Source organism: Hyperolius riggenbachi, chromosome 10 (genome assembly GCF_040937935.1).
Source record: "Hyperolius riggenbachi isolate aHypRig1 chromosome 10, aHypRig1.pri, whole genome shotgun sequence".
In the NCBI taxonomy this organism is placed as follows: Eukaryota; Metazoa; Chordata; class Amphibia; order Anura; family Hyperoliidae; genus Hyperolius; species Hyperolius riggenbachi.
The window spans coordinates 249,715,670-249,738,693 of NC_090655.1; the positions used below are offsets into that span (position 1 = coordinate 249,715,670).

Sequence of the window (23,024 nt, forward strand, 5' to 3'; positions counted from 1 at the left end):
AAACCCTTTAGATGATCAGTAGAGTGAAGCCGCTGGATGATGCAGACTCTTCTCCATCCTTCTTGAACCCACTGCAGCTGGCTGGGACCGTCTTCTTCTTCGGGGTTTGCTCCCATCTGTGAAGGAGCCTGTCTGCACCGGACAGGCACACTGATGACTTATGCTGCAGCACAGGTGTGGTCCCTCCTATGCCGGCGCTCATACAGGGTTGGCAGTGTGGTCGCACGAACATATTGGACAAGCCCTTGTCAAATAGGTGTGGAGGGTCCCGGCACTGGAATGGCGAGCTCACGGGGGGTGAGGAAAGACTCTGGATTATCTAGAGACTACTACCCTCTATTGACATAAGTATCTAAGGTTTGCTTTTTGGGTCACGCCTCACAGGAAGTAGGAGGGGATAAGTTGTTGTCAGTCTTCTAACAGGAAACTACAACAGGTCTTAAAGGACAACTGAAGCGAGTGATATATGGAGGTTGTCATAATTATTTCCTTTTAAGCAATACCAGTTGCCTGGCTATCCTGCTGATCCTCTGCCTCTAATACTTTTAGCCATAGACCCTGAACAAGCATGCAGCAGATCAGGTGTTTCTGACATTATTGTCAGATCTGACAAGATTAGCTGCATGGTGGTTTCTGGTGTTATTCCGACACCAATTATTCAGAAGCACAAATTATACTGGGGGAGTGGTTCAGACTAACTGTAAGTGACATATGGGATAGTGACTCAGACTGGCTGGGAGTGACATAAGATGGACTGGCTTACACTGACTGTGAGTGACATATGGGGGAGTGGCTTAGACTGACAGTAAGTGCCATAAGGGGGGGTGGCTTAGACTGGCTGTGAGTGACATAAGGGGGAGTGGTTCAGACTGGCTGGGTGTGACAAAAGGGGGACTGGCTCAGACTGGGTTGTGAGTGTCATAAGGGGTAGAGGCTCAGATTGAGTGGGAGTGGCTCAGCCCTACTGTGAGTGACAAGGGGGAGTGGCTCAGACTCACTGGAGTTGAGCAGACAGCTTTAGGTCACTGAGGAGGAGATGAGGATCTGTGAATTAGTGGAGCAGTTGTTTTCCATTTCCAATAACGTTTCTAACAAAACCTTGCTCAGTGTAATTTGCCTTCTTAAAGAGACTCCGTAACAAAAATTGCATCCTGTTTTTTATCATCCTACAAGTTCAAAAAGCTATTCTAATGTGTTCTGGCTTACTGCAGCACGTTCTACTATCACCATCTCTGTAATAAATCAACTCATCTCTCTCTTGTCAGACTTGTCAGCCTGTGTCTGGAAGGCTGCCAAGTTCTTCAGTGTTGTGGTTCTGCTATGAACTCCTCCTTCCAGGCCCCTCTGTGCACACTGCCTGTGTGTTATTTAGGATTAGAGCAGCTTCTCTCTTCTCTCATCTTTTACAAGCTGGATAAATCGTCCTCTGAGCTGGCTGGGCTTTCACATACTGAAGAATTACAGACAAGGGCAAAGCTGTTTGCAGGAAGAAACAAGCAGCCTGAAACTTCAGTGCATGAGAACAGGGGGAAAGAAACACACAAATGATCTCTTGAGATTCAAAAGGAAGGCTGTATACAGCTTGCTTGTGTATGGATGTATTTTCTATGTGTGGACATACTGTACATCAACCTACTTCCTGTTTTGGTGGCCATTTTGTTCGTTTATAAACAAACTTTTTAAAACTGTTTTTAACCACTTTTAATGCGGCGAGGAGCGGCGAAATTGTGTCAGAGGGTAATAGGAGATGTCCCCTAACGCACTGGTATGTTTACTTTTGTGCGATTTTAACAATACAGATTCTCTTTAAAACAAAGTATTTGCGATAAAAGCAACTGTGGTTACCCACATCGCATCCCTACGGAATATGTACGTTAACTCTTTATGCTCCTGAAGCCAGGCTTACATCCAGAACCGCTGGTGTATAGCACGCCAATAGCTTATACATTGTACAGAGCCACATCAATCCAACATGCAGACAGCCTGTTTCGGACTGTTGGTCCTCATCAGTGTATGGCAGGGATTGATACGGCTCTATGGAATAGGGATTTGGACCAGCACAACCGAGTAACCAAGCAGCTCGGGGTGACCCAAACCACTAGGAAAGTATAGGGGACTAAGAGATCTCCTTTCTAAAAAGCAATGCTTAGTGTAATTTGCTTAGACCTTGTGATGCAGAATAAATGGAAAAGGATCTTGTATAAATGCTATATAATTCATCCTGAACTGGGTCTATAATAATAATAATATGTTTATGGCACATTCCTCCTCAGAGATTTGTGCTGAGGATGCTTCAGAATAATTTGCCACCTCTGCCTATTCCTGGGGGGTGACAGCGGGCGCGCGCACAGCTGCGTGTGAGAACTGCGGCTGGCGGTGGAAGCGGGGGTTGTGTACGCGGGCATTTGCATGTCATTTGTGTTTGAATAGCATTGTATTTGCATCTCTGGTCTGCCTGAGTAGATTTATATTTGCGTCTCTCTCTGCTCGAAGCCTCGCATTGAATTGCTCACGAATGGCGAAGGTGGGAGGTGAGGCATAAAATATGCTATTCATACAGAGATGATTGAAATGCAAATGAACGCCATTAAAATGCAAATGAATGCATGCCCCCATTCACAAGTTGGATTCATACAGAGTTTTCCCAGATTCCTCCGCTGCCACTTCTCTCCCTCCCCCACCGCATAAGGCGAACTGATTATAAACAGGTCTACAAGAGCATTAAAGTCGCCTGCCTGCTTTTCTGTACGCCCCGATTGTACTGACAGAACCACCGCTTCGGGCAAGACCTGCTCTCAGGTGTCATGTTCATCGCTCCCAACTGTCCCTCTTTTGGAGGGAAAGTCCCTCTTTGAAATCCCAATCCCTCTGTTTTTCCTCATGTGTCCCTCTTTCAAGACCGATGAACAGATCTGTGTTACTATATGGATTAAAACTGTTTAAAGCGACCCTCAGCACAGAACTTCCTCTCTGCTATAAAAGATAAGCAACAGCATAGTAACATTGAAAGAAAAACATTTCTCTGGTACAGCTGATATAAATCCTGCAATAAATCTGCAGTGTGTCTACTTCCTGCTTTCACGAAAGCAGACGTAGGCTAAAAATGCTGTGTTTACAAATGAGCTGCTCTGCCGAGGCTGTCAGTGGACACAGCTGAGAGATCATATTACAGTGGTGATTAGTCACACATGTTTTCCTTCTGTCCTCAGGTCCACTTTAACTGATTCTAAACTTTATTTTCATCCATTTAATTGATATATTTCTTATTTTCAAATGTTACATTGAAGAAAAACTAGTGACAATAGAACTGACCACTGTGGTTTGGGTGATGAAACTACATGTCCTGATAAGGAATTCTATCTGTCCCAGGAGAGGACGTCAGGATGTGTGCTCCTAATCCATTGATAGGTTTGATGCAATGAATGTTTGCATGTCTGCACTATGCATGTTACAGGGCCAGAGTTAGGACACCTACATTTACCTGGGTATTTCTGCGCAGTGTAGGTGACTAAGTGCCCATTTCCACTTGAGCGGTGCGAATCGCAGCGGTAAAAATTCACATGAGGATGCGAATTTTGCATGCGGGTCTATGCGAATTTTCATGTGAATTCGCATGGATGACGATGTATGCGAATTTAACCATGGCAGTGCTGAAGTTGAAGAGAAATCGAGAGCCCAATATGGTGTAGTATGTCAAAATTGATTGGATAAATGAAACAGTGAGATGGTAATACTCACAAACACAGGTTACCACCTAGGTAACCACTCATTAGGCAGGTGAGGAGATTAGACCTGTCCTCACTCAGGATTAAGAAGTCGCTCTCTGCAGATAGGAAGAAAGGGGGTAGATCACCCCTCCACCTGGGGTGGACTCAAATATATTGGTAGGTGAACAGAGGCGCCAGAAGGATAAAAGTACATAAAATTTTTAAAAAATTGCTGGGAGGAAGTGGTGGACTCGCCTCCGTTAAAGCAGACACCAAGGACTGTAAATATATAGATATACACATTTATTGAAAATACCCCAAAGATGCAACGCGTTTCGCGGGCACAGCCCACTTCTTCAGGCAATAAGCAGGGGATAAACAACAGCAATTCAGTTATAGCAAGCAGAGCAGCTTGCTATAACGGAGGCGAGTCCACCACTTCCTCCCAGCAATTTTTTAAAATTTTATGTACTTTTATCCTTCTGGCGCCTCTGTTCACCTACCAATATATGGCAGTGCTGGTGTGTTTTTCCATTGTTTCTATGCGAATTTGCATGAAAATTCGCATACCCAAACCGCATGCGAATTTCCTATTAAATACATTGTATGCGATTCGCATATCGGTATGCGGCATGCGAATTCTGATGGCTCTGCCATGCGAATTTTTTCTGCACAGAAAACCGCAAAGGAATCCTGAAAAGTGGAAACAGTCCCATTCACTTGTATTGCTATGCGAATTTACATGCCAAAAACGCGTGCGAATTCGCGATAGTGGACATGGGCCCTAAGCATAAGAATGCATTCTTTTGTGAACGAAGACCCCGGCTTTTAACTTAGCTGTAGGGATAACAGTGGTGCCTGGATGAGCGAATCTGTGAATGCATTTGTTTGAACATTTGCATGCGAGAGTGCGAAGGGTTAATAGATTTTTGCTGTTTTCTGGCCACACCCCCTTCAGCACCTCTCTTTCCTTAATAACTTATTTAATGTCTTAACTAGAGGCGATGTGCCTGGATATATGTGTTTTTTTTCTTGTTACTGAGCCCTGTGGCTGGGGTTTTAATTCAGTGCACTCCCTCCTTCCCCTGTATGTGTTTTTGTCAGCATGCACACAGCTTATGCTGGTGTATGTGCATGGTGCACATGGATACATTACGTTAGCTCCCTTGTGCGATTGGTAAGATGCACTGTCTGTCCCAGGAGAGGACGTCAGGATGTGTGCTTCTAATCCCTAGATAGGTTTGATGCAATGAATGTTTGCATGTCTGCACTATGCATGTTACAGGGCCAGAGTTAGGACGCCTACGTTTACCTGGGTACTTCTGCGCAGTATAGGTGACAAAGCATAAGAATGCATTCTTTTGTGAACTAAGACTTTTAACTTAGCTGTAGGGATCACAGTGGTGCCTGGATGAGTGGATCTGTGAATGCATTAGTTTGAACATTTGCATGCGAGTGTGTAAAGGGTTAATAGTTTTTTGCTACTTTTCTGAAGAAGGGAACCCGCTGTGGCCCTGAAACAATTGCCAAGCTTGTGCTGACAAGTTCTGCACATAAGTGAGGTATGCTAACCAGACTCTGCTTTAACCATTGATCATTTTTGGGTGCCGTGGCTTAGCACCCCAGGTTATGCACCCACCACTCAGGAAAGGTGTGCCAAGCCAGAAAACCTTCACACTTTCTACATATAGTGTTCCCTGAGAAGTGTTTGGGACAGTGATTGATGGTGTGTATCGGTGTCTCGGGATTGATGGTGTTTATCTGTGTTTTAGGATTGATGGTGTGTATCGGTGTCTTAGGATTGATGGTGTGTATCGGTGTCTCAGGATTGATGGTGTGTATCTGTGTTTTAGGATTGATGGTGTGTATCGGTGTCTCGGGATTGATGGTGTGTATCTGTGTTTTAGGATTGATGGTGTGTATCTGTGTTTTAGGATTGATGGTGTGTATCGGTGTCTCGGGATTGATGGTGTGTATCAGTGGTGCTCAAATACCCCTTTTCAAAATTCGAGTTAGGTCGAATTCGAATAGTAAATTATTCGAGATCAGTCGAATATTCGAGTCGAATAATTTTTACTATTCGATTCGACCTCGGAATTCGAGCTCACTATTCGAGTCGGTATTCGAGCTCATTATTCGAGCTGACTATTCGAAATGGCCTTAAATAGCTTCCAACACTTGTTTTGAGGGTGAATGATGCAAGAAACCTCTTTTTTTCCAAGTAACAACAGCAAGTGATTATGTGGGGATGTTCCTTTAAAAAAAAAAAGTTGAAAAGAGAAGTTGTGTCCAGAAATTTGTTCAGTACTGTATATACTTCTTCTTCTTCTTCTTTATCTTCTATATCTTCTTCTTCTTCTATATCTTCTTCTTCTATATCTTCTTCTTCTATATCTTCTTCTATATCTTCTTCTTCTTTTATATTGTCTTCTTCTTCATCTTCTTCATCATCATCTTCTTCTTCTTCATCTTCTTTTTCTTCATCTTCTTCATCTTCTTCTTCATCTTCTTCTTCATCTTCTTCTTCTTCTTCTTCTTCATCTTCTTCATCTTCTTCATCTTCTTCATCTTCTTCTTCTTCATCATCTTCTTCTTCTTCTTCATCTTCTTCTTCATCTTCTTCTTCTTCTTCTTCTTCATCATCTTCTTCTTCTTCATCTTCTTCATCTTCTTCATCTTCTTCATCTTCTTCTTCTTCATCATCTTCATCTTCTTCTTCATCTTCTTCTTCATCATCATCTTCATCTTCTTCTTCTTCATCTTCTTCATCTTCTTCATCTTCTTCTTCTTCATCTTCTTCATCTTCTTCATCTTCTTCTTCTTCATCTTCTTCTTCTTCATCTTCTTCTTCTTCATCATCTTCTTCATCTTCTTCTTCTTCATCATCTTCTTCTTCTTCATCTTCTTCATCTTCATCTTCTTCATCTTCTTCTTCTTCATCATCTTCATCTTCTTCTTCATCTTCTTCTTCTTCTTCTTCATCTTCTTCTTCTTCTTCATCTACTTCATCTTCTTCATCTTCTTCATCTTCTTCATCTTCTTCATCTTCATCTTCTTCATCTTCTTCATCTTCTTCATCTTCATCTTCTTCTCCTTCTTCTTCTTCTTCTTCATCTTCTTCTCCTTCTTCTTCTTCTTCTTCATCTTCTTCTTCATCTTCTTCTTCTTCATCTTCTTCATCTTCTTCTATATCGTCTTCTTCTTCACTTATTTCTCTTTTCAAAAACATTTTTTTAAAGAAATGCAGCTATTTTTGAGCGTAACAAATAGCTGGTGGCGCACGCATGTTGAAAGCGCCATTGTATGTGCTCCCTGGCAGTGGAAACACACAGACAGCAGGAGGTAAATTCAGCAGCAGGAGGAGGAGGATGAGTGTGTGGCAGCAGGCAGTCAATGAGGCAGGCAGCGTGACATAATAGCCCTGGTACCTAGCGGTGATACCAGGACTGTAAATAAACACAGCAGGCAGGAGGTCCCAGACAGCGGTCGTGCAGCCCACATTGTGTCCAATACACAACTGGGACAACACAGTTTTCAACCCGGGCACCTCAGAAAAATTAAACCTTTTTTTTTTTTTTTATGGTTTTGTAGTTTTGGTTTTACAACCAATTACACAGACAGATATAGCTATTTTTTGACGTAATAGCTGGTGGCAGAGTGGCAGCAGAAGGTAAATCTGTGTACCCTGGCGTTGGGAAACACAGACAGACAGACAGCAGCAGCAGCAGCAGGAGGAATGGAGGAGTAATGTGAGCAGCTATTGTTTGACGTAATAGCTGGTGGCAGAGTGGCAGCAGAAGGTAAATCTGTGTACCCTGGCGTTGGGAAACACAGACAGACAGCAGCATCAGCAGGAGGAATGGAGGAGTAGTGTGAGTGTGGCAGCAGGCAGGCAGCGTGACATAATAGCCCTGGTACCTAGCGGTGATACCAGGGCTGTAAATAAACACAGCAGGCAGGAGGTCCCAGACAGCGGTCGTGTAGCCCACATTGTGTCCAATACACAACTGGGACAACACAGTTTTCAACCCGGGCACCTCAGAAAAATTAAACCTTTTTTTTTTTTATGGTTTTGTAGTTTTGGTTTTACAACCAATTACACAGATATAGCTATTTTTTGACGTAATAGCTGGTGGCAGAGTGGCAGCAGAAGGTAAATCTGTGTACCCTGGCGTTGGGAAACACAGACAGACAGCAGCATCAGCAGGAGGAATGGAGGAGTAGTGTGAGTGTGGCAGCAGGCAGGCAGCGTGACATAATAGCCCTGGTACCTAGCGGTGATACCAGGCCGTAAATGAACACAACAGGAGGTATCAGACAGCGGTCGTGCAGCCCACATCGTGTCCAATACACAACTGGGACAACACAGTTTTCAACCCGGGCACCTCAGAAAAATTAAACCTTTTTTTTTTTTTTTATGGTTTTTTGGTTTTGTTTGTAAAACAAATTACACAGATATATAGCTATTGTTTGACGTAATAGCTGGTGGCAGAGTGGCAGCAGAAGGTAAATCTGTGTACCCTGGCAGTGGGAAACACAGACAGACAGCAGAAGGGCAGTACACAGCAGCCCACTGTAGGTGTAAAATGTGTGGCTGCAGGCGACGTAATAGTCAAAGTGAACCAGGCTGGCTTAGTGAGCAGGAGCCAGGAGGTGGTAAAGGGTGGTAAGGCACATTAACGATGGTTCTTAGCCAGTTCATGTCCCCCTCTCGCCGACAACAGGGGCCAGGAACTCGCCTTCCACCCACGCCTGGTTCATCTTGAGAAACGTCAGTCTGTCCACAGACTTGTGAGACAGACGTGAGCGTTTCTCGGTGACCACACCACCAGCTGCACTGAAGCAGCGCTCGGACAGCACGCTGGAAGGGGGGCAGGACAGCACTTCCAGGGCGTACTGCGCCAGCTCGCTCCAGATCTCCAGGCGCTTGACCCAATACTCCATGGGATCAACAGGGGCATCGCTGTCAAGCCCGCTGTAGGACCCCATGTAGTCAGCCACCATGCGGGTCAGGCGCTGGCTGTGACCGGTGGAGGATGCTGCTGCATGCACCTCCTCTCTAGTCACTGCTGCCGGAGCCTCTATAGTCCTGTAGAGCTCGTGGCTGAGAGACAGCAGGTCTGTGGGGCGCTTGCTGCTGGATGCAGGCACCTGCTGCTGCCTCTGTGCTGGCTGCTGGACAGTGGGGGTGGAAGGCTGGGGGAAGGCTTCCTCCAAGCGCTCAACAAGGGCCTGCTGCAAGCTCCTTATTTGTTGCACTGGGTCTCCTCCTGCAGGCGGCAGAAACTGGCTCAACTTCCCCTTGAGGCGTGGGTCCAACATCATGCTGATCCAGATGTCCTCCCTCTGCTTCATCTGGATCACCCTGGGGTCTCTGCGCAGGCACGTCAGCATGTGCGCTGCCATTGGGAAGAGGCGGGCCACGTCTGCTGGCACATCAACGGCAGTGCTGCTGTCCTCATCCTCCTCCTCTGCCTCGTCAGCCTCATCCTCTCTCCACCCCCGCACCAACTCAGCTGCACTGTGCTGCTCCCAATCATCAGCAGCAAGGTCAGGGACCTCCACCAAGTCCTCCTCCTCCTCCCCCTCAGAGGTGGACTGTGCAGCTGCTTGCCGCTCCTGCTGGTCCAAGGCTGCCGCTCCCTGTTCCAGCAAAGCATCGAGGGCCCTGTTCAGCAGACAAACCAGGGGCACCCACTCGCAGACCATAGCATGGTCCCTGCTCACCATGTTAGTGGCCTGCAGAAAGGGAGCCAGCACTAAGCACACCTGCTGCATGTGCCTCCAGTCATCATCGGGGACGATGGACGGGATGTTGCTGGTCTTGTCCCTTCTCTGAGCGGCGGAAACAGTGGCCAGGGCAAGGTACTGGTTGACAGCGTGCTTCTGTTCAACCAGACGCTCCAACATCGCCAGGGTGGAGTTCCAGCGAGTCGGAACGTCAAGGATCAGCCGATGGCGTGGCAGATCCAGCTCCTTTTGCACGTCTTCCAGGCTCGCACAGGCTGCAGCCGAGCGCCGGAAGTGACGCACAACGTTCCTTGCCGTTTCCAGCAGTTCGCCCATCCCCTGGTAGGTGCGCAAGAACTTCTGCACTACCAGGTTCAGCACGTGGGCAAGACAGGGGATGTGGGTCAGGTTTCCCCTGTCTATTGCGGCAACCAGATTGGCCCCATTGTCGGCCACCACCTCTCCGACTCTGAGGCCTCTGGGGGTCAGCCAAATCCTCTCCTGCTCCTGGAGTTTGGCCAACACATGGGTTGCCGTCAGCTTGGTCTTCCCAAGGCTGACCAAGTGCAGCAGCGCTTGGCAGTGGTGGGCCTTCACGCTGCTGCTGAGGCGGGGGGTTTGGCCAGGTGTGCCGGAGGATGGCAGAGGATCGGAGGAACCTGCTGCAGTTCCCCTGACCCTGCGGGGTGGCACCACCCACTGTGTTGCTGCTGCTGCTGTGCCCGCTGCTGCTCTCCCATCCTCACCCCCTTCCACCAAGCTGACCCAGTGGACAGTGAAGGACAGGTAGCGGCCTGTCCCGAAGCGGCTGCTCCAGGAGTCCATGGTGACGTGGACCCTTTCACCAACCGCGTGCTCCAGCCCTCGCTCCACATTGGCCATCACAAAGCGGTGCAGTGCAGGAATGGCCTTGCGGGAGAAAAAGTGTCTGCTGGGGAGCTGCCAGTCTGGGGCTGCGCAAGCAAGCAGCGCACGAATGTCGCTCCCCTCCTGCACGAGCGTGTACGGCAGGAGTTGGGAGCACATGGCCCGTGCCAGCAAGCCGTTCAGCTGCCGCACGCGACGGCTGCTGGGAGGCAGAGCCCTAACCACCCCCTGGAAGGACTCGCTCAAAAGGCTCTGGCATGGCCTTTTGCTGGCACGGGAATCAGCAGACACAGCGGAGGAGGCCACTGAGGACTGGCTGCCAGAACAGGCCTCAGTGTCGGCGGCAGGAGTTGCAGAGGGGGGAGGAGCAGTGCGTTTCCGCACTCCTGCTGGTGCTGCTGGAGGAGCAGGAGGGCGGGTGGCTGCTGTTGCTGCTGCTGCTGAAGGCTGTGCAGTGATGGGTGTGGTGCCACTGCCAGCACCAGATGCCTTCAGCCTCTGGAACTCCTCATGCTGGTGGAAATGTTTCGCAGCAAGGTGGTTGATGAGCGAGCTGGTGCTGAACTTTAAGGGGTCTGCACCTCTGCTCAACTTCCGCTGACAGTGGTTGCAAGTGGCTTACTTGCTGTACACAGTGGGCATGGTGAAATATCGCCAGATTGGTGACAGAAACATCCCCCTACGGCATGGAAGCGCTGCTGCCTGTCTCCCTGTGGTGGTTGGGGGGGGGGCTTGGGGGGCTTGGGTGCGGCTGGTGGTGGTACTGGCAGATGCTGCTGCTGCTGCTGCTGAGCCTGAGACACCAGCAGGCTGTGGGACCTGCCTACTGCTGCTGCCAATGCTTGCAATGATGCGCCTCCTTGCAAGGCCCACAAGAGCATCCTCCTCCTCCTCCTCAGAGCTGCTGAGGACGACATCCCCTGGAGGTGGTGGCACCCAGTCTCTGTCTGTCACCGGGTCATCATCATCCTCCCCCTCCTGAAACATGTCCTGCTGGGATGAGGACCCCCCAAACTCCTCTCCTGATGCATGGATGGGCTGCTTGACTGTCGCCACAGTCTTGCTGTCCAATCCCTCATCCCCCAAAGTGCCCATCAGCATCTCCTCCTCAAAATCGCCAACAACAGCAGACAATTGACTCATGATGCCTGGGGTCAAAAGACTGCTGAATGACAGGTCGCCAACTGACGGTGAACTGGCCTCCTCCCCAGGCCCTGCTGGGCGGCTGCTGCGAACAGGGGTGGTGGTGAGGGTGGAGGCCTCGGATGCAGAGCTGATGGCGGGCTGCTCATCCTCCGTCATGAGTTGCACCACAGTGTCTGCATGCTTTTCCTCAATGGGACGTTTCCGACCCGGCTGGAGGAAAATCGGAGCAGGTGCTACACGCTGCTGCTGCTGTGTCTCTGCAGCGTGAGTTGCAGATGCTCCTGCTGGGCGGCGCCCAAGGCGTCCACGGCCAGTGGCTATGGGAGGAATGTTAGCCACTGACGCTGCTGCTGCTGCTGCGGAACTGTGCATGGTGGCGCGGCCGCGGCCTGCCACAATGCTGCTCCCTCTCCTCCTGATTCCCTTGCTGCCCTTCCCCTTGCCCAAACCGCGCTGGCTGCCACTTCCAGACATCTTCGATGTTTTGGGCGTATAGACAAAAGTTTTTTAAAAGGGCGGGTGAAAAGTGGGGTACTTTAATGGAGTGGGTTGGTGGGTGAGGTGACTGAGTGAGTGTCCCTAGTACAGTAAGTAAGTAGTAACAGTCAGGAAGTACAACTAGCAGTTACAATAATCAGTAGTAATCACAAGTAAATTTAGTGTGTGTACACTACAGACAGTGAGTGCACGCACGCGCAAACACGCGCAGGAGCTAGCCTATGAACAGTGACTGAGTGAGTGTCCCTAGTACAGTAAGTAAGTAAGTAGTAACAGTCAGTAAGTACAACTAACTAATTACAATAATCAATCAGTTATCAGAAGGAAATAGAGTGTGTGTAGTGTGTGTACACAGACAGTGAGTGCACACACGCAGGAGCTAGTAGCCTATGAACAGTGACTGAGTGTCCTAGACTCCTAGTACAGTAAGAGTAAGTAGTAACAGTAAGTGTACAACTAACTAATTACAATAAGCAATCAGTTATCAGAAGGAAATAGAGTGTGTGTAGTGTGTGTACACAGACAGTGAGTGCACACACGCAGGAGCTAGTAGCCTATGAACAGTGACTGAGTGTCCTAGACTCCTAGTACAGTAAGAGTAAGTAGTAACAGTAAGTACAACTAACTAATTACAATAAGCAATCAGTTATCAGAAGGAAATAGAGTGTGTGTAGTGTGTGTACACAGACAGTGAGTGCACACACGCAGGAGCTAGTAGCCTATGAACAGTCACTGAGTGTCCTAGACTCCTAGTACAGTAAAGGTGCCCATACACTCGTCAGATTGGCAGCAGATAGATAAGAAATGCATCTGATGATCTATCTGATGCGTTTTTAGAACATTTTTTACCAGGATAGAATTCCAATAGATTTCAGTTTGAAATCTATTGAAATTCGATCTGATGGCATTTTTTTGCCATCAGATTTCCATTAAGGCCAATGCAAACTGATAAGCAATCTCATCAGATCGACCTAAATTTTCCACCCTGCAAGTTCGATGGAAATCCATCGAAATCGATCGAAATCGGCCGTCGATCGGTCGATTGGCCAACCGATTTGCAATCGATTGATCGATCGATCGATCGGGATCGATCGGTCGGCCAGAAAATCGGCTGAGTGTATGGGCTGCTTAAGAGTAAGTAGTAACAGTAAGTACAACTAACTAATTACAATAAGCAATCAGTTATCAGAAGGAAATAGAGTGTGTGTAGTGTGTGTACACAGACAGTGAGTGCACACACGCAGGAGCTAGTAGCCTATGAACAGTGACTGAGTGTCCTAGACTCCTAGTACAGTAAGTAGTAACAGTAAGTACAACTAACTAATTACAATATTCAATTACAATAATCAATCAGTTATCAGAAGGAAATAGAGTGTGTGTAGTGTGTACACAGACAGTGAGTGCACACACGCAGGAGCAGCTAGTAGCCTATGAACAGTGACAGTGAGTGTCCTAGTACAGTTACAGTATATATATAACTACAATACTAATACAATCAGTAGTAAAGGACAGCAGAAATACTGGTATAGAATAGAGAGAAATAAACAGAGGACAGGAGGATTGCTGCCCACACAGGCAAGGCCCTGAGGCCTAAAGCTGTAAGCCTGCAGCAGCTGGCCTGTCTCTATGTAACACAAAAGCTACTAACTAAAATACAATGTCTAACTAACTAACAACAATATAGGTGTGTATAGGAGGTGTATGTGAGTAAAAACGCTAGGTAAATGACCACAATAAAGCTCTTGCTAAGCCAAAGCACAAAGGAGCAACTCTCTCTCTATGCAAGTCTCAGGCAAGGACGGAGAAACGTAACATGGCGGCCGCTATTTATAGGGTAGGGGCTGGCCAGGGTCCCCCTCTGTGATTGGCTGCCGTCAGAGGGCCTGGGAGCCCTCTGATTGGCTCTAAGGACATCAATCTGGGCTATGACGCTATTCGAGCTCGGTACCGAGCTCGAATAGCGCCGTTTGCTCGAATAGCTCGAATAGTGAATGGGCTATTCGAGTGTACGCGAATAGCCCATTCGAATAGCTACAGCTATTCGGAGCTCGAATACCGAGCTCGAATAGCTGGAAAAGAGCTCGAATATTCGAGCTCTGCTGAGCACCACTGGTGTGTATCTGTGTTTTAGGATTGATGGTGTGTATCGGTGTCTTGGGATTGATGGTGTGTATCGGTGTCTCGGGATTGATAGTGTGTATCGGTGTCTCGGGATTGATGGTGTGTATCTGTGTTTTAGGATTGATGGTGTGTATCTGTGTCTCGGGATTGATGGTGTGTATCTGTGTTTTAGGATTGATGGTGTGTATCGGTGTCTCAGGATTGATGGTGTGTATCGGTGTCTTGGGATTGATGGTGTGTATCTGTGTTTTAGGATTGATGGTGTGTATCGGTGTCTCAGGATTGATGGTGTGTATCTGTGTTTTAGGATTTTCTCCTCTGCCATTTAAACGTATCTACTCAGAATTTGGTTTTCACCCTCAGGCCTGGAACCCACTAGGAGTGATTTCTAATTGAAAACGCTCTTGCTAATGCAATGCTATGGTTTTTTTTTATAAAATCACATGGTTCAAGTGTGATCACACCCATAGCATTACCTTAGCAAGAGTTTTCAAATCACTCAGAAAACGCTCCTAGTGGGTTTCTGGCCTCAGTCAGGGACTCAGGTAAGATAAAATGAGGTACATTGCACAGGATATCTGCTTGCAGTGAGGTACGATGCACAGGATATCTGCTTGCAGTGAGGTACGATGCATGGGATATCTTCTTGTAGTGGGGTACGATGCACAGGATATCTGCTTGCAGTGGGGTACGATGCACGGGATAACTGCTTGCAGTGGGGTACGATGCACAGGATATCTGCATGCAGTGAGGTGCGATGCATGGGATATCTGCTTGTAGTAGGGTACGATGCACAGGATATCTGCTTGTAGTGGGGTACGATGCACGGGATATCTGCTTGCAGTGGGGTACGATGTATGGGATATCTGCTTGCAGTGGGGTACGATGCACAGGATATCTGCTTGCAGTGGGGTATGATGCACAGGAGATCTGCTTGCAGTAAGGTACGATGCACATGATGTCTGCTTGCAGTGGGGTATGATGCATGGGATATCTGCTTGCAGTGAGGTACGATGCACCGGAGATCTGCTTGCAGTGGGGTGCAATGCACAGGAGATCTGCCTGCAGTGAGGTACAATGCACAGGAGATCTGCTTGCAGTGAGGTACAATGCATGGGGTATCTGCTTGCAGGGGGTTACGATGCACAGGATATCTGCTTGCAGTGGGGTACGATGCATGGGATATCTGCTTGCAGTGAGGTACGATGTACAGGCTATCTGCTTCCAGTGGGGTGCAATGCACAGGATATCTAATTGCAGTGAGGTACAATGCACAGGAGATCTGCTTGCAGTGAGGTACAATGCACAGGAGATCTGCTTGCAGTGAGGTACAATTCACGGGATATCTGCTTGCAGTGGGGTACAATGCACAGGAGATCTACTTGCAGTGAGATACAATGCACAGGAGATCTACTTGCAGTGAGATACGGTGCACGGGATATCTGCTTGCAGTGGGGTACAATGCACAGGAGATCTGCTTGAAGAGAGGTATGATGTGCAGGCTATCTGCTTGCAGTAAGGTACAATGCACGGGATATCTGCATGAAGAGAGGTACGATGCACAGAATATCTACTTGCAGTGAGGTACGATGCACAGAATATCTACTTGCAGTGAGGTACGATGCACAGAATATCTACTTGCAGTGAGGTACAATGCACGGGATATCTGCATGAAGAGAGGTACGATGCACAGGCTATCTGCTTGCAGTGGGGTACAATGCACAGGCTATCTGCTTGCAGTGAGGTACAATGCACAGGAGATCTGCTTGCAGTGAGGTACAATGCACAGGAGATCTGCTTGCAGTGAGGTACAATGCACAGGAGATCTGCTTGCAGTGAGGTACAATGCACAGGAGATCTGCTTGCAGTGAGGTACAATGCACAGGCGATCTGCTTGCAGTGAGGTACAATGCACAGAATATCTACTTGCAGTGAGGTACATTGCACGGGATATCTGCATGAAGAGAGGTACGATGCACAGGCTATCTGCTTGCAGTGAGGTACAATGCACAGGAGATCTACTTGCATCGTCCATGGACCTGTTTGCCCTGTAGGCGAACTGGTAGGGGTCGAGGAGAGGCAAGGATGGATAGGTCCACACGCTCCAGGGTTTTCATGATGACGGACGTCAGTGCCACGGGCCTGAAGTTATTAAGGTCGGAAACACCCCGCTTCTTGGGGACCGGTATGATAGTAGACCTTTTGAAGCATGCGGGGACCTTGCCTTCCTTTAGTGACCTGGAAAAGATGGAGGAGAGGATGGGAGCAAGTTGCCAAGAGCAGGTTTTCATGCAGACGGGACACGCCGTCGGGGCCAGAGGCTTTCCTGGTGTTTAGTGCTGACAGGAGGCGCAGGACCTCAGCCTTCCCCACCACAAAGGGGGGGGGGGATTGGTCTGTGGCGTCGTTCTTAGGGCCCGGAGGGGGAGTAGGTGTTGCTAGGTGCTCCCCAGGTGTTGCCTGACCCTCAAACCTGCAGTAGAATTTGCTAAGATCTTCCGCTAGTTCAGTGCTGGGTAGTTCCGGTTGGGGGGGAGGCTTGTAGTTTGTGGCAGCCTTGAGCCCTTTCAATACAGCCCGTGAGTCATTTGAGCGCAGGTTGTGCCTCAACCTCTCAGCGTACTCCTTTTTGGCAGCTTTCAGTTCTCGCTGGTTGCCGGACCTGTGTGCAACCTCTTCGTGCTTCCGCAGTTGCCGTAGTTTGTTGGAGAACCACGGCTTGTTATTCGGGTAGACCTTGAAGGATTTGGATGGTACACAAGAGTCTTTACAGAACCTGATGTATGAGGCAACGTTATCTGCCCAATCATCCAAGTTTTGCGCTTCCAGGGACTTCCAGCCTGTGCAGTCAAAACAGGCCTGGAGTCAGAGCTTGGCCTCATCTGACCACACTTTGGTGGACTTGAGGGTTGGTTTTGCCGATTCCAGGCGCCTCCTGTAAGTTGGGATAAGATGTATGATACAGTGGTCTGAGGAGCCAAGAGCAACCCCTGGCACCGCCTTGTATGCATCTTTCAGTGCAGTGTAGCAATGGTCAAGGGTGTTCAGGCCCCTAGTGGGGCAGGCTACATGCTGGTGATAGCATGGCATCTCCTGGCGAAGGTTGGCCCTGTTAAAGTCGCCCATGACGATGAACAGAGAGTCTGGGAGGGACATCTCCCACTGGGAGATGGTCTCGCTGAGGACCCGCAGGGCGGATTTGGCCTCAGCATCAGGAGGTATATACACTCCAACGAGGACATAAGAGGAAAACTCCCTTGGCGAGTATGACTGCCTGCAGTTTATGAGTAGGAGTTCAAGGTCAGGGGAGCACTTTGTGTCAAGCACTGACGTGGTGGGGCTGATGTAAAAGCAGATGCCACCACCCCTTTTTTTCCCAGAGAGAGCTGGGTCGCGGTCCGCTCAGATAAGGTTAAAGCCAGGGAGATGGAGGGCAACCTCAGGGATGTCCTCGTGTAGCCATGTTTCTGTGAAACAGAGGGCTGGAGTGTTTCTGCCGAGATCCCTCCTGTCGCAGAGAAGGCGCAGTTCGTCAAGTTTGTTGGGGAGGGCGCGGACATTTGCCAGGAGGATTGAGGGGATGGCTGATCGCAGTCCTTTCTTCTGTAGCCTCACGTGGGCACCCGCGCGACAGCCCCTCCGTCTCTGACTGACATGGGATCCTGTAGCAGAAGCCAGTAATTTCTGGATGTGATTCCAAACCTGATCGGACATTAGACCGTTCTCAGGGGACAGGGGGCTGCGTTTCTCCCACTCAAGAAGCTGCTCCCTGGTGTGTGTGATGAGCTTGGCAGGTGGCGTGGATGGGCCATGGCCCCAGACTTGTAGGCAATGGGTGGTGGGGGACCAGCGAGGGGTGGCGGAGCATGGCATTCCTCGTCAAAGAGCAAAGGTGACCATGCGCGGGTCATCGAGCGGACCAGACAACATCCACAGATGAGTATATAAGCAGCACAGCTGAATAGTTGAAAGGTGTGCAAGCAGAAAGAAAAGTTCAGCAAAAGAGTTCAGGCTCAGCAGAGTCCAGCAGCAGGGTGGCTTGGCGTAGCAAGAGGTCAGTGGCTACAGGTAGGCAGAGGGAACAGCATGAGTGAAGGGCCAGGGAAGCAGCCAACAGTAGAGCAGCATAACAGGCAGAGGAGAAGGTGCGGCGGGGGTCCTTACCCTGTATGAACATTGCAGTGAGGTATGATGCACAGTATATCTGCTTGCAGTGGGATACGATGCATAGAATATCTGCTTTCAGTGGGGTACGATGCACTAGATATATGCTTGCAGTGAGGTATGATTCATGGGATATCTGCTTGCAGGGAGGTATGATTCACTGGATATCTGCTTGCAGTGAGGTAAATTGCACAGCAAATTTTGCAGTGAGGTACGATGCACAGGAGATCTGCTTACAGTGGGGTACGATGCACAGGATATCTGCTTGCAGTGAGGTACGATGCACGGGATGTCTGCTTGCAGTGAGGTGTGATGCACGGGATATCTGCTTGCAGTGGAGTACGATGCATGGGATATCTGCTTGCAGTGAGGTACAATGGACAGGATGTCTGCTTGCAGTGGGGTACAATGCACGGGATATCTATTTGCAGTGAGGTACAATGCACAGGATATCTGCTTGCAGTGGGGTACGATGCACAGGATATCTGCTTGCAGTGGGGTACGATGCACGGGAGATCTGCTTACAGTGAGGTACGATACATGGGATATCTGCTTGTAGTGAGGTACGATACACGGGATATCTGCTTGCAGTGGAGTATGATGCATGAGATATCTGTTCGCAGTGAGGTACGATGCACAGGATATCTGCTTGCAGTGAGGTATGATGCACGGGATATCTGCTTGCAGTGAGATACGATGCACGGGATATCTGCTTGCAGTGGGGTACAATGCACAGGATATCTACTTGCAATGGGGTGCAATGCACGAGATATCTGCATGCAGTGAGTTACGTTGCACAGGAGATCTGCTTGTAGTGAGGTATAATGCACGGGGTATCTGCTTGCAGTGGGGTACAATGCACAGGAGATCTGCTTGTAGTGAGGTATAATGCACAGGATATCTGCTTGCAGTGAGGTACAATGTACAGGAGATCTGCTTGCAGTGAGATACAATGCACGGGATATCTGCTTGCAGTGAGGTACAATGTACAGGAGATCTGCTTGCAGTGAGATACAATGCACGGGATATCTAATTGCAGTGGGGTACAATGCACAGGATATCTAATTGCAGTGGGGTACAATGCACAGGAGATCTGCTTTCAGTGAGGTACAATGCACAGGAGATCTGCTTGCAGTGAGGTACAATGTACAGGAGATCTGCTTGCAGTGAGATACAATGCACGGGATATCTGCTTGCAGTGAGGTACAATGTACAGGAGATCTGCTTGCAGTGAGATACAATGCACGGGATATCTGCTTGAAGAGAGGTACGATGCACAGGCTATCTGCTTGCAGTGGGGTACGATGCACATGCTATCTGCTTGTAGTGGGGTATGATGCACAGGATATCTGCTTGCAGTGAGGTACAATGTACAGGCATCTGCTTGCAGTGGGGTACGATGCACAGGAAAATAGATCTGCTTGCAATGGGGTACGATGCACTAGATATCTGCTTGCAGTGAGGTATGATGGACGGGATATCTGCTTGCAGTGAGGTAAGATGGATTGGATATCTGCTTGCAGTGAGGTAAGATGGATGGGATATCTGCTTTCAGTGAGGTAAGATGGACGGGATATCTGCTTGCAGTGAGGTAAGATGGATTGGATATCTGCTTGCAGTGAGGTAAGATGGACGGGATATCTGCTTGCAGTGAGGTAAGATGGATGGGATATCTGCTTGTAGTGGGGTACAATGCACAGGATATCTGCTTGCAGTGAGGTATGAATCACTGGATATCTGCTTGCAGTAAGGTATGATTCACTGGATATCTGCTTGCAGTGGGGTAAGATGGACGGGATATCTTCTTGCAGTGAGTTTAGTTGCACAGGAAATCTTCTTGGCATAAACTGGTATATGAATATGTAGTGCTGGCATAGACTGGGTTTCAGTGTGCATAGGTCCCAATATGAATATGTAGTGTTGGCATAGACTGGTATATTAATATGATGTGTTGGCATGGACTGGGTTTCAGTGTGTGTAGGGCTCATACTAATATATAGTGTTGGCATAGATTGCTTGGTATACGAATATGCAGTGTTAGCAAAGACTGAGTTTCAGTGTGCGTACGGCTCATATGAATATGTAGTGTTGGCATAGACTGCGTCTCAGTGTGCATAGGTTCCATACAAATATGTTGTGTTGGCATAGACTGGGTTCCATTGCGCGTAGGGCTTATACGAATATGCAGTGTTGGCATAGACTGGGTTTCAGTGTGCGTAGGGCTCATATGAATATGTAGTGTTGGCATAGACTGGTGTATATATAGTGTTGGCATAGACTGGTATATGAATATGTAGTGGTGGCATAGACTGGCTTTCAGTGTATATAGGGCTTATTTGAATATGTAGTCTTTGCATAAACTAAGTTTTAGTGTGCATAGTACGGTTCATACAAATATGTAGTGTCGGCATAGACAGAGCTCAGTGTACATAGGGCTCATATGAATATGTAGTGTTGGCATAGACTGGTATATGAATGTGTAGTGTTGGCATGGACTGGTATATGAATATGTAGTGTTGGCATAGACTGATTTTCAGTGTATGTAGGGCTCATATGAATATGTAGTGTTGGCATAGACTCGGTTTCAGTGTGCATATGGTTCATACAAATATGTAGAGTTGGCATTGACTGGTTTTCTGTGTGCGTAGGGCTTATATGAATATGTAGTGTTGGCATAGATTGGTATATAAATATGTAGAGTTGGCATAAACTGGTTTTCAGTGTATGCAGTATATGAATATGTAGTATTGGCATAGACTTGTATATGAATATGTAGTGTTGGTATAGACTGGTGTATGAATATGAATATGTAGTGTTGGCATAGACTGGGTTTCAGTGTACGGAAGGCTCATACCAATATCCAGTGCTGGCATAGATTGGTATATAAATATGTAGGGTTGGCATAGACTGGTTTTCAGTGTGCTTACGGCTCATATGAATATGTAGTATTGGCATAGACTGGTATATGAATATGTAGTGTTGGCATAGACTGGGTTTCAGTGTGCATAGGTCCCAATATGAATATGTAGTGTTGGCATAGACTGGTATATGAATATGTAGTGTTGGCATAGACTGGGTTTCAGTGTGCATAGGTCCCATACGAATATGTTGTGTTGGCATAGACTGGGCTTCAGTGTGCATAGGTCCCATACGAATATGCAGTGTTGGCATAGACTTGCTCCTGACAGTTGGTCAGAGACTGGAGGTGTTTGGACTGGAGTCTGGATGATCTATTGGGATATCAGTAAGGGAGCAGTGAATATAGATGACGTATATACAGTAGGCAGCGTAGTGGGCAGCCCGGTGGCGTAGTGGTTAGCTTTCTCTCGCTATGCAACGCTGGGTCCCTGGTTCGAATCCCAGCCAGGTCAAAAGCTGCAAGGAGTTTGTATGTTCTCCCCGTGTCTGCGTGGGTTTCCTTCGGGCACTCCAGTTTTCTCCCACATCCCATAAACATACAGATAAGGTAATTGGCTTCCCCCTAAATTGGCCCTAGACTACACTACACATTACATACATAGACATATGACTATGGTAGGGACTAGATTGTGAGCTCCTCTGAGGGACGGTTAGTGACAAGACAATATACTCTGTACAGCGCTGCGTAATATGTCGGCGCTATATAAATCCTTAAATAAATAAATATAGATAGGGTCAGTGGCAAGGAGCGATGAGGATCACAGATTAGTGACACCTGCTGGAGGTTCAACACACTTTGTATGTATCCTGGACTCTGACTGCTTGTTAGTGCTTTCTATATCATGGCACCAGGTTCTGCTCTGGAGGCTTTGCCCACACATGGAGCTTAATTACCTGCCAACCACCCACATAGATAGCAGAACAGGCTGCACATGTCTTACCAGACACAGGAGGCCGGGAGAAGAAGATACAGGTGGTCTGTCATTGGGGTGATGCATCCAACTGCTGCTCATCCAACTAGCACTGCTGTCCAGCACCTCCTCTTACATATCCTGTCACATGATGCCAATCGCTTTACTGGATGATCCATCATTCTTCATGTGCTGCCCCTCTGCCAATCCCTTCACTGGATTATTCATCACCACTCCTCAAATATACTGCCCATCTCTGCCAATCATTTCACTGGATGATCCATCACCCCTCATATATACTGCCCATCTCTGCAAATCATTTCACTGGATGATCCATCACCCCTCATGTATACTGCCCATCTCTGCCAATCATTTCACTGGATGATCCATCACCCCTCAAATATACTGTCCATCTCTGCCAATCATTTCACTGGATGATCCATCACCCCTCATATATACTGCCCAGCTCTGCAAATCATTTCACTGGATGATCCATCACCCCTCATGTATACTGCCCATCTCTGCCAATCATTTCACTGGATGATCCATCACCCCTCAAATATACTGTCCATCTCTGCCAATCATTTCACTGGATGATCCATCACCCCTCATATATACTGCCCATCTCTGCCAATCATTTCACTGGATGATCCATCACCCCTCATGTATACTGCCCATCTCTGCCAATCATTTCACTGGATGATCCATCACCCCTCATGTATACTGCCCTTCTCTGCCAATCATTTCACTGGATGATCCATCACCCCTCATGTATACTGCCCTTCTCTGCCAATCATTTCACTGGATGATCCATCCATCACCCCGCATGTATACTGCCCTTCTCTGCCAATCATTTCACTGGATGATCCATCACCCCTCATGTATACTGCCCATCTCTGCCAATCATTTCACTGGATGATCCATCACCCCTCATGTATACTGCCCATCTCTGCCAATCATT

General features: G+C 48.0%; 1 protein-coding gene across 1 annotated transcript; it reads right to left on the minus strand.

The window, feature by feature from the left end:
* Positions 1-6,168: 6,168 nt before the first annotated feature.
* On the minus strand, positions 6,169-6,804 carry LOC137536161 (uncharacterized; the record flags this gene model as incomplete). The annotated part of the gene is made up of 1 exon (XM_068258248.1): positions 6,169-6,804. A coding segment is annotated over one exon (636 nt), but the record flags the coding sequence as incomplete, so codon positions are not given.
* Positions 6,805-23,024: the final 16,220 nt, after the last annotated feature.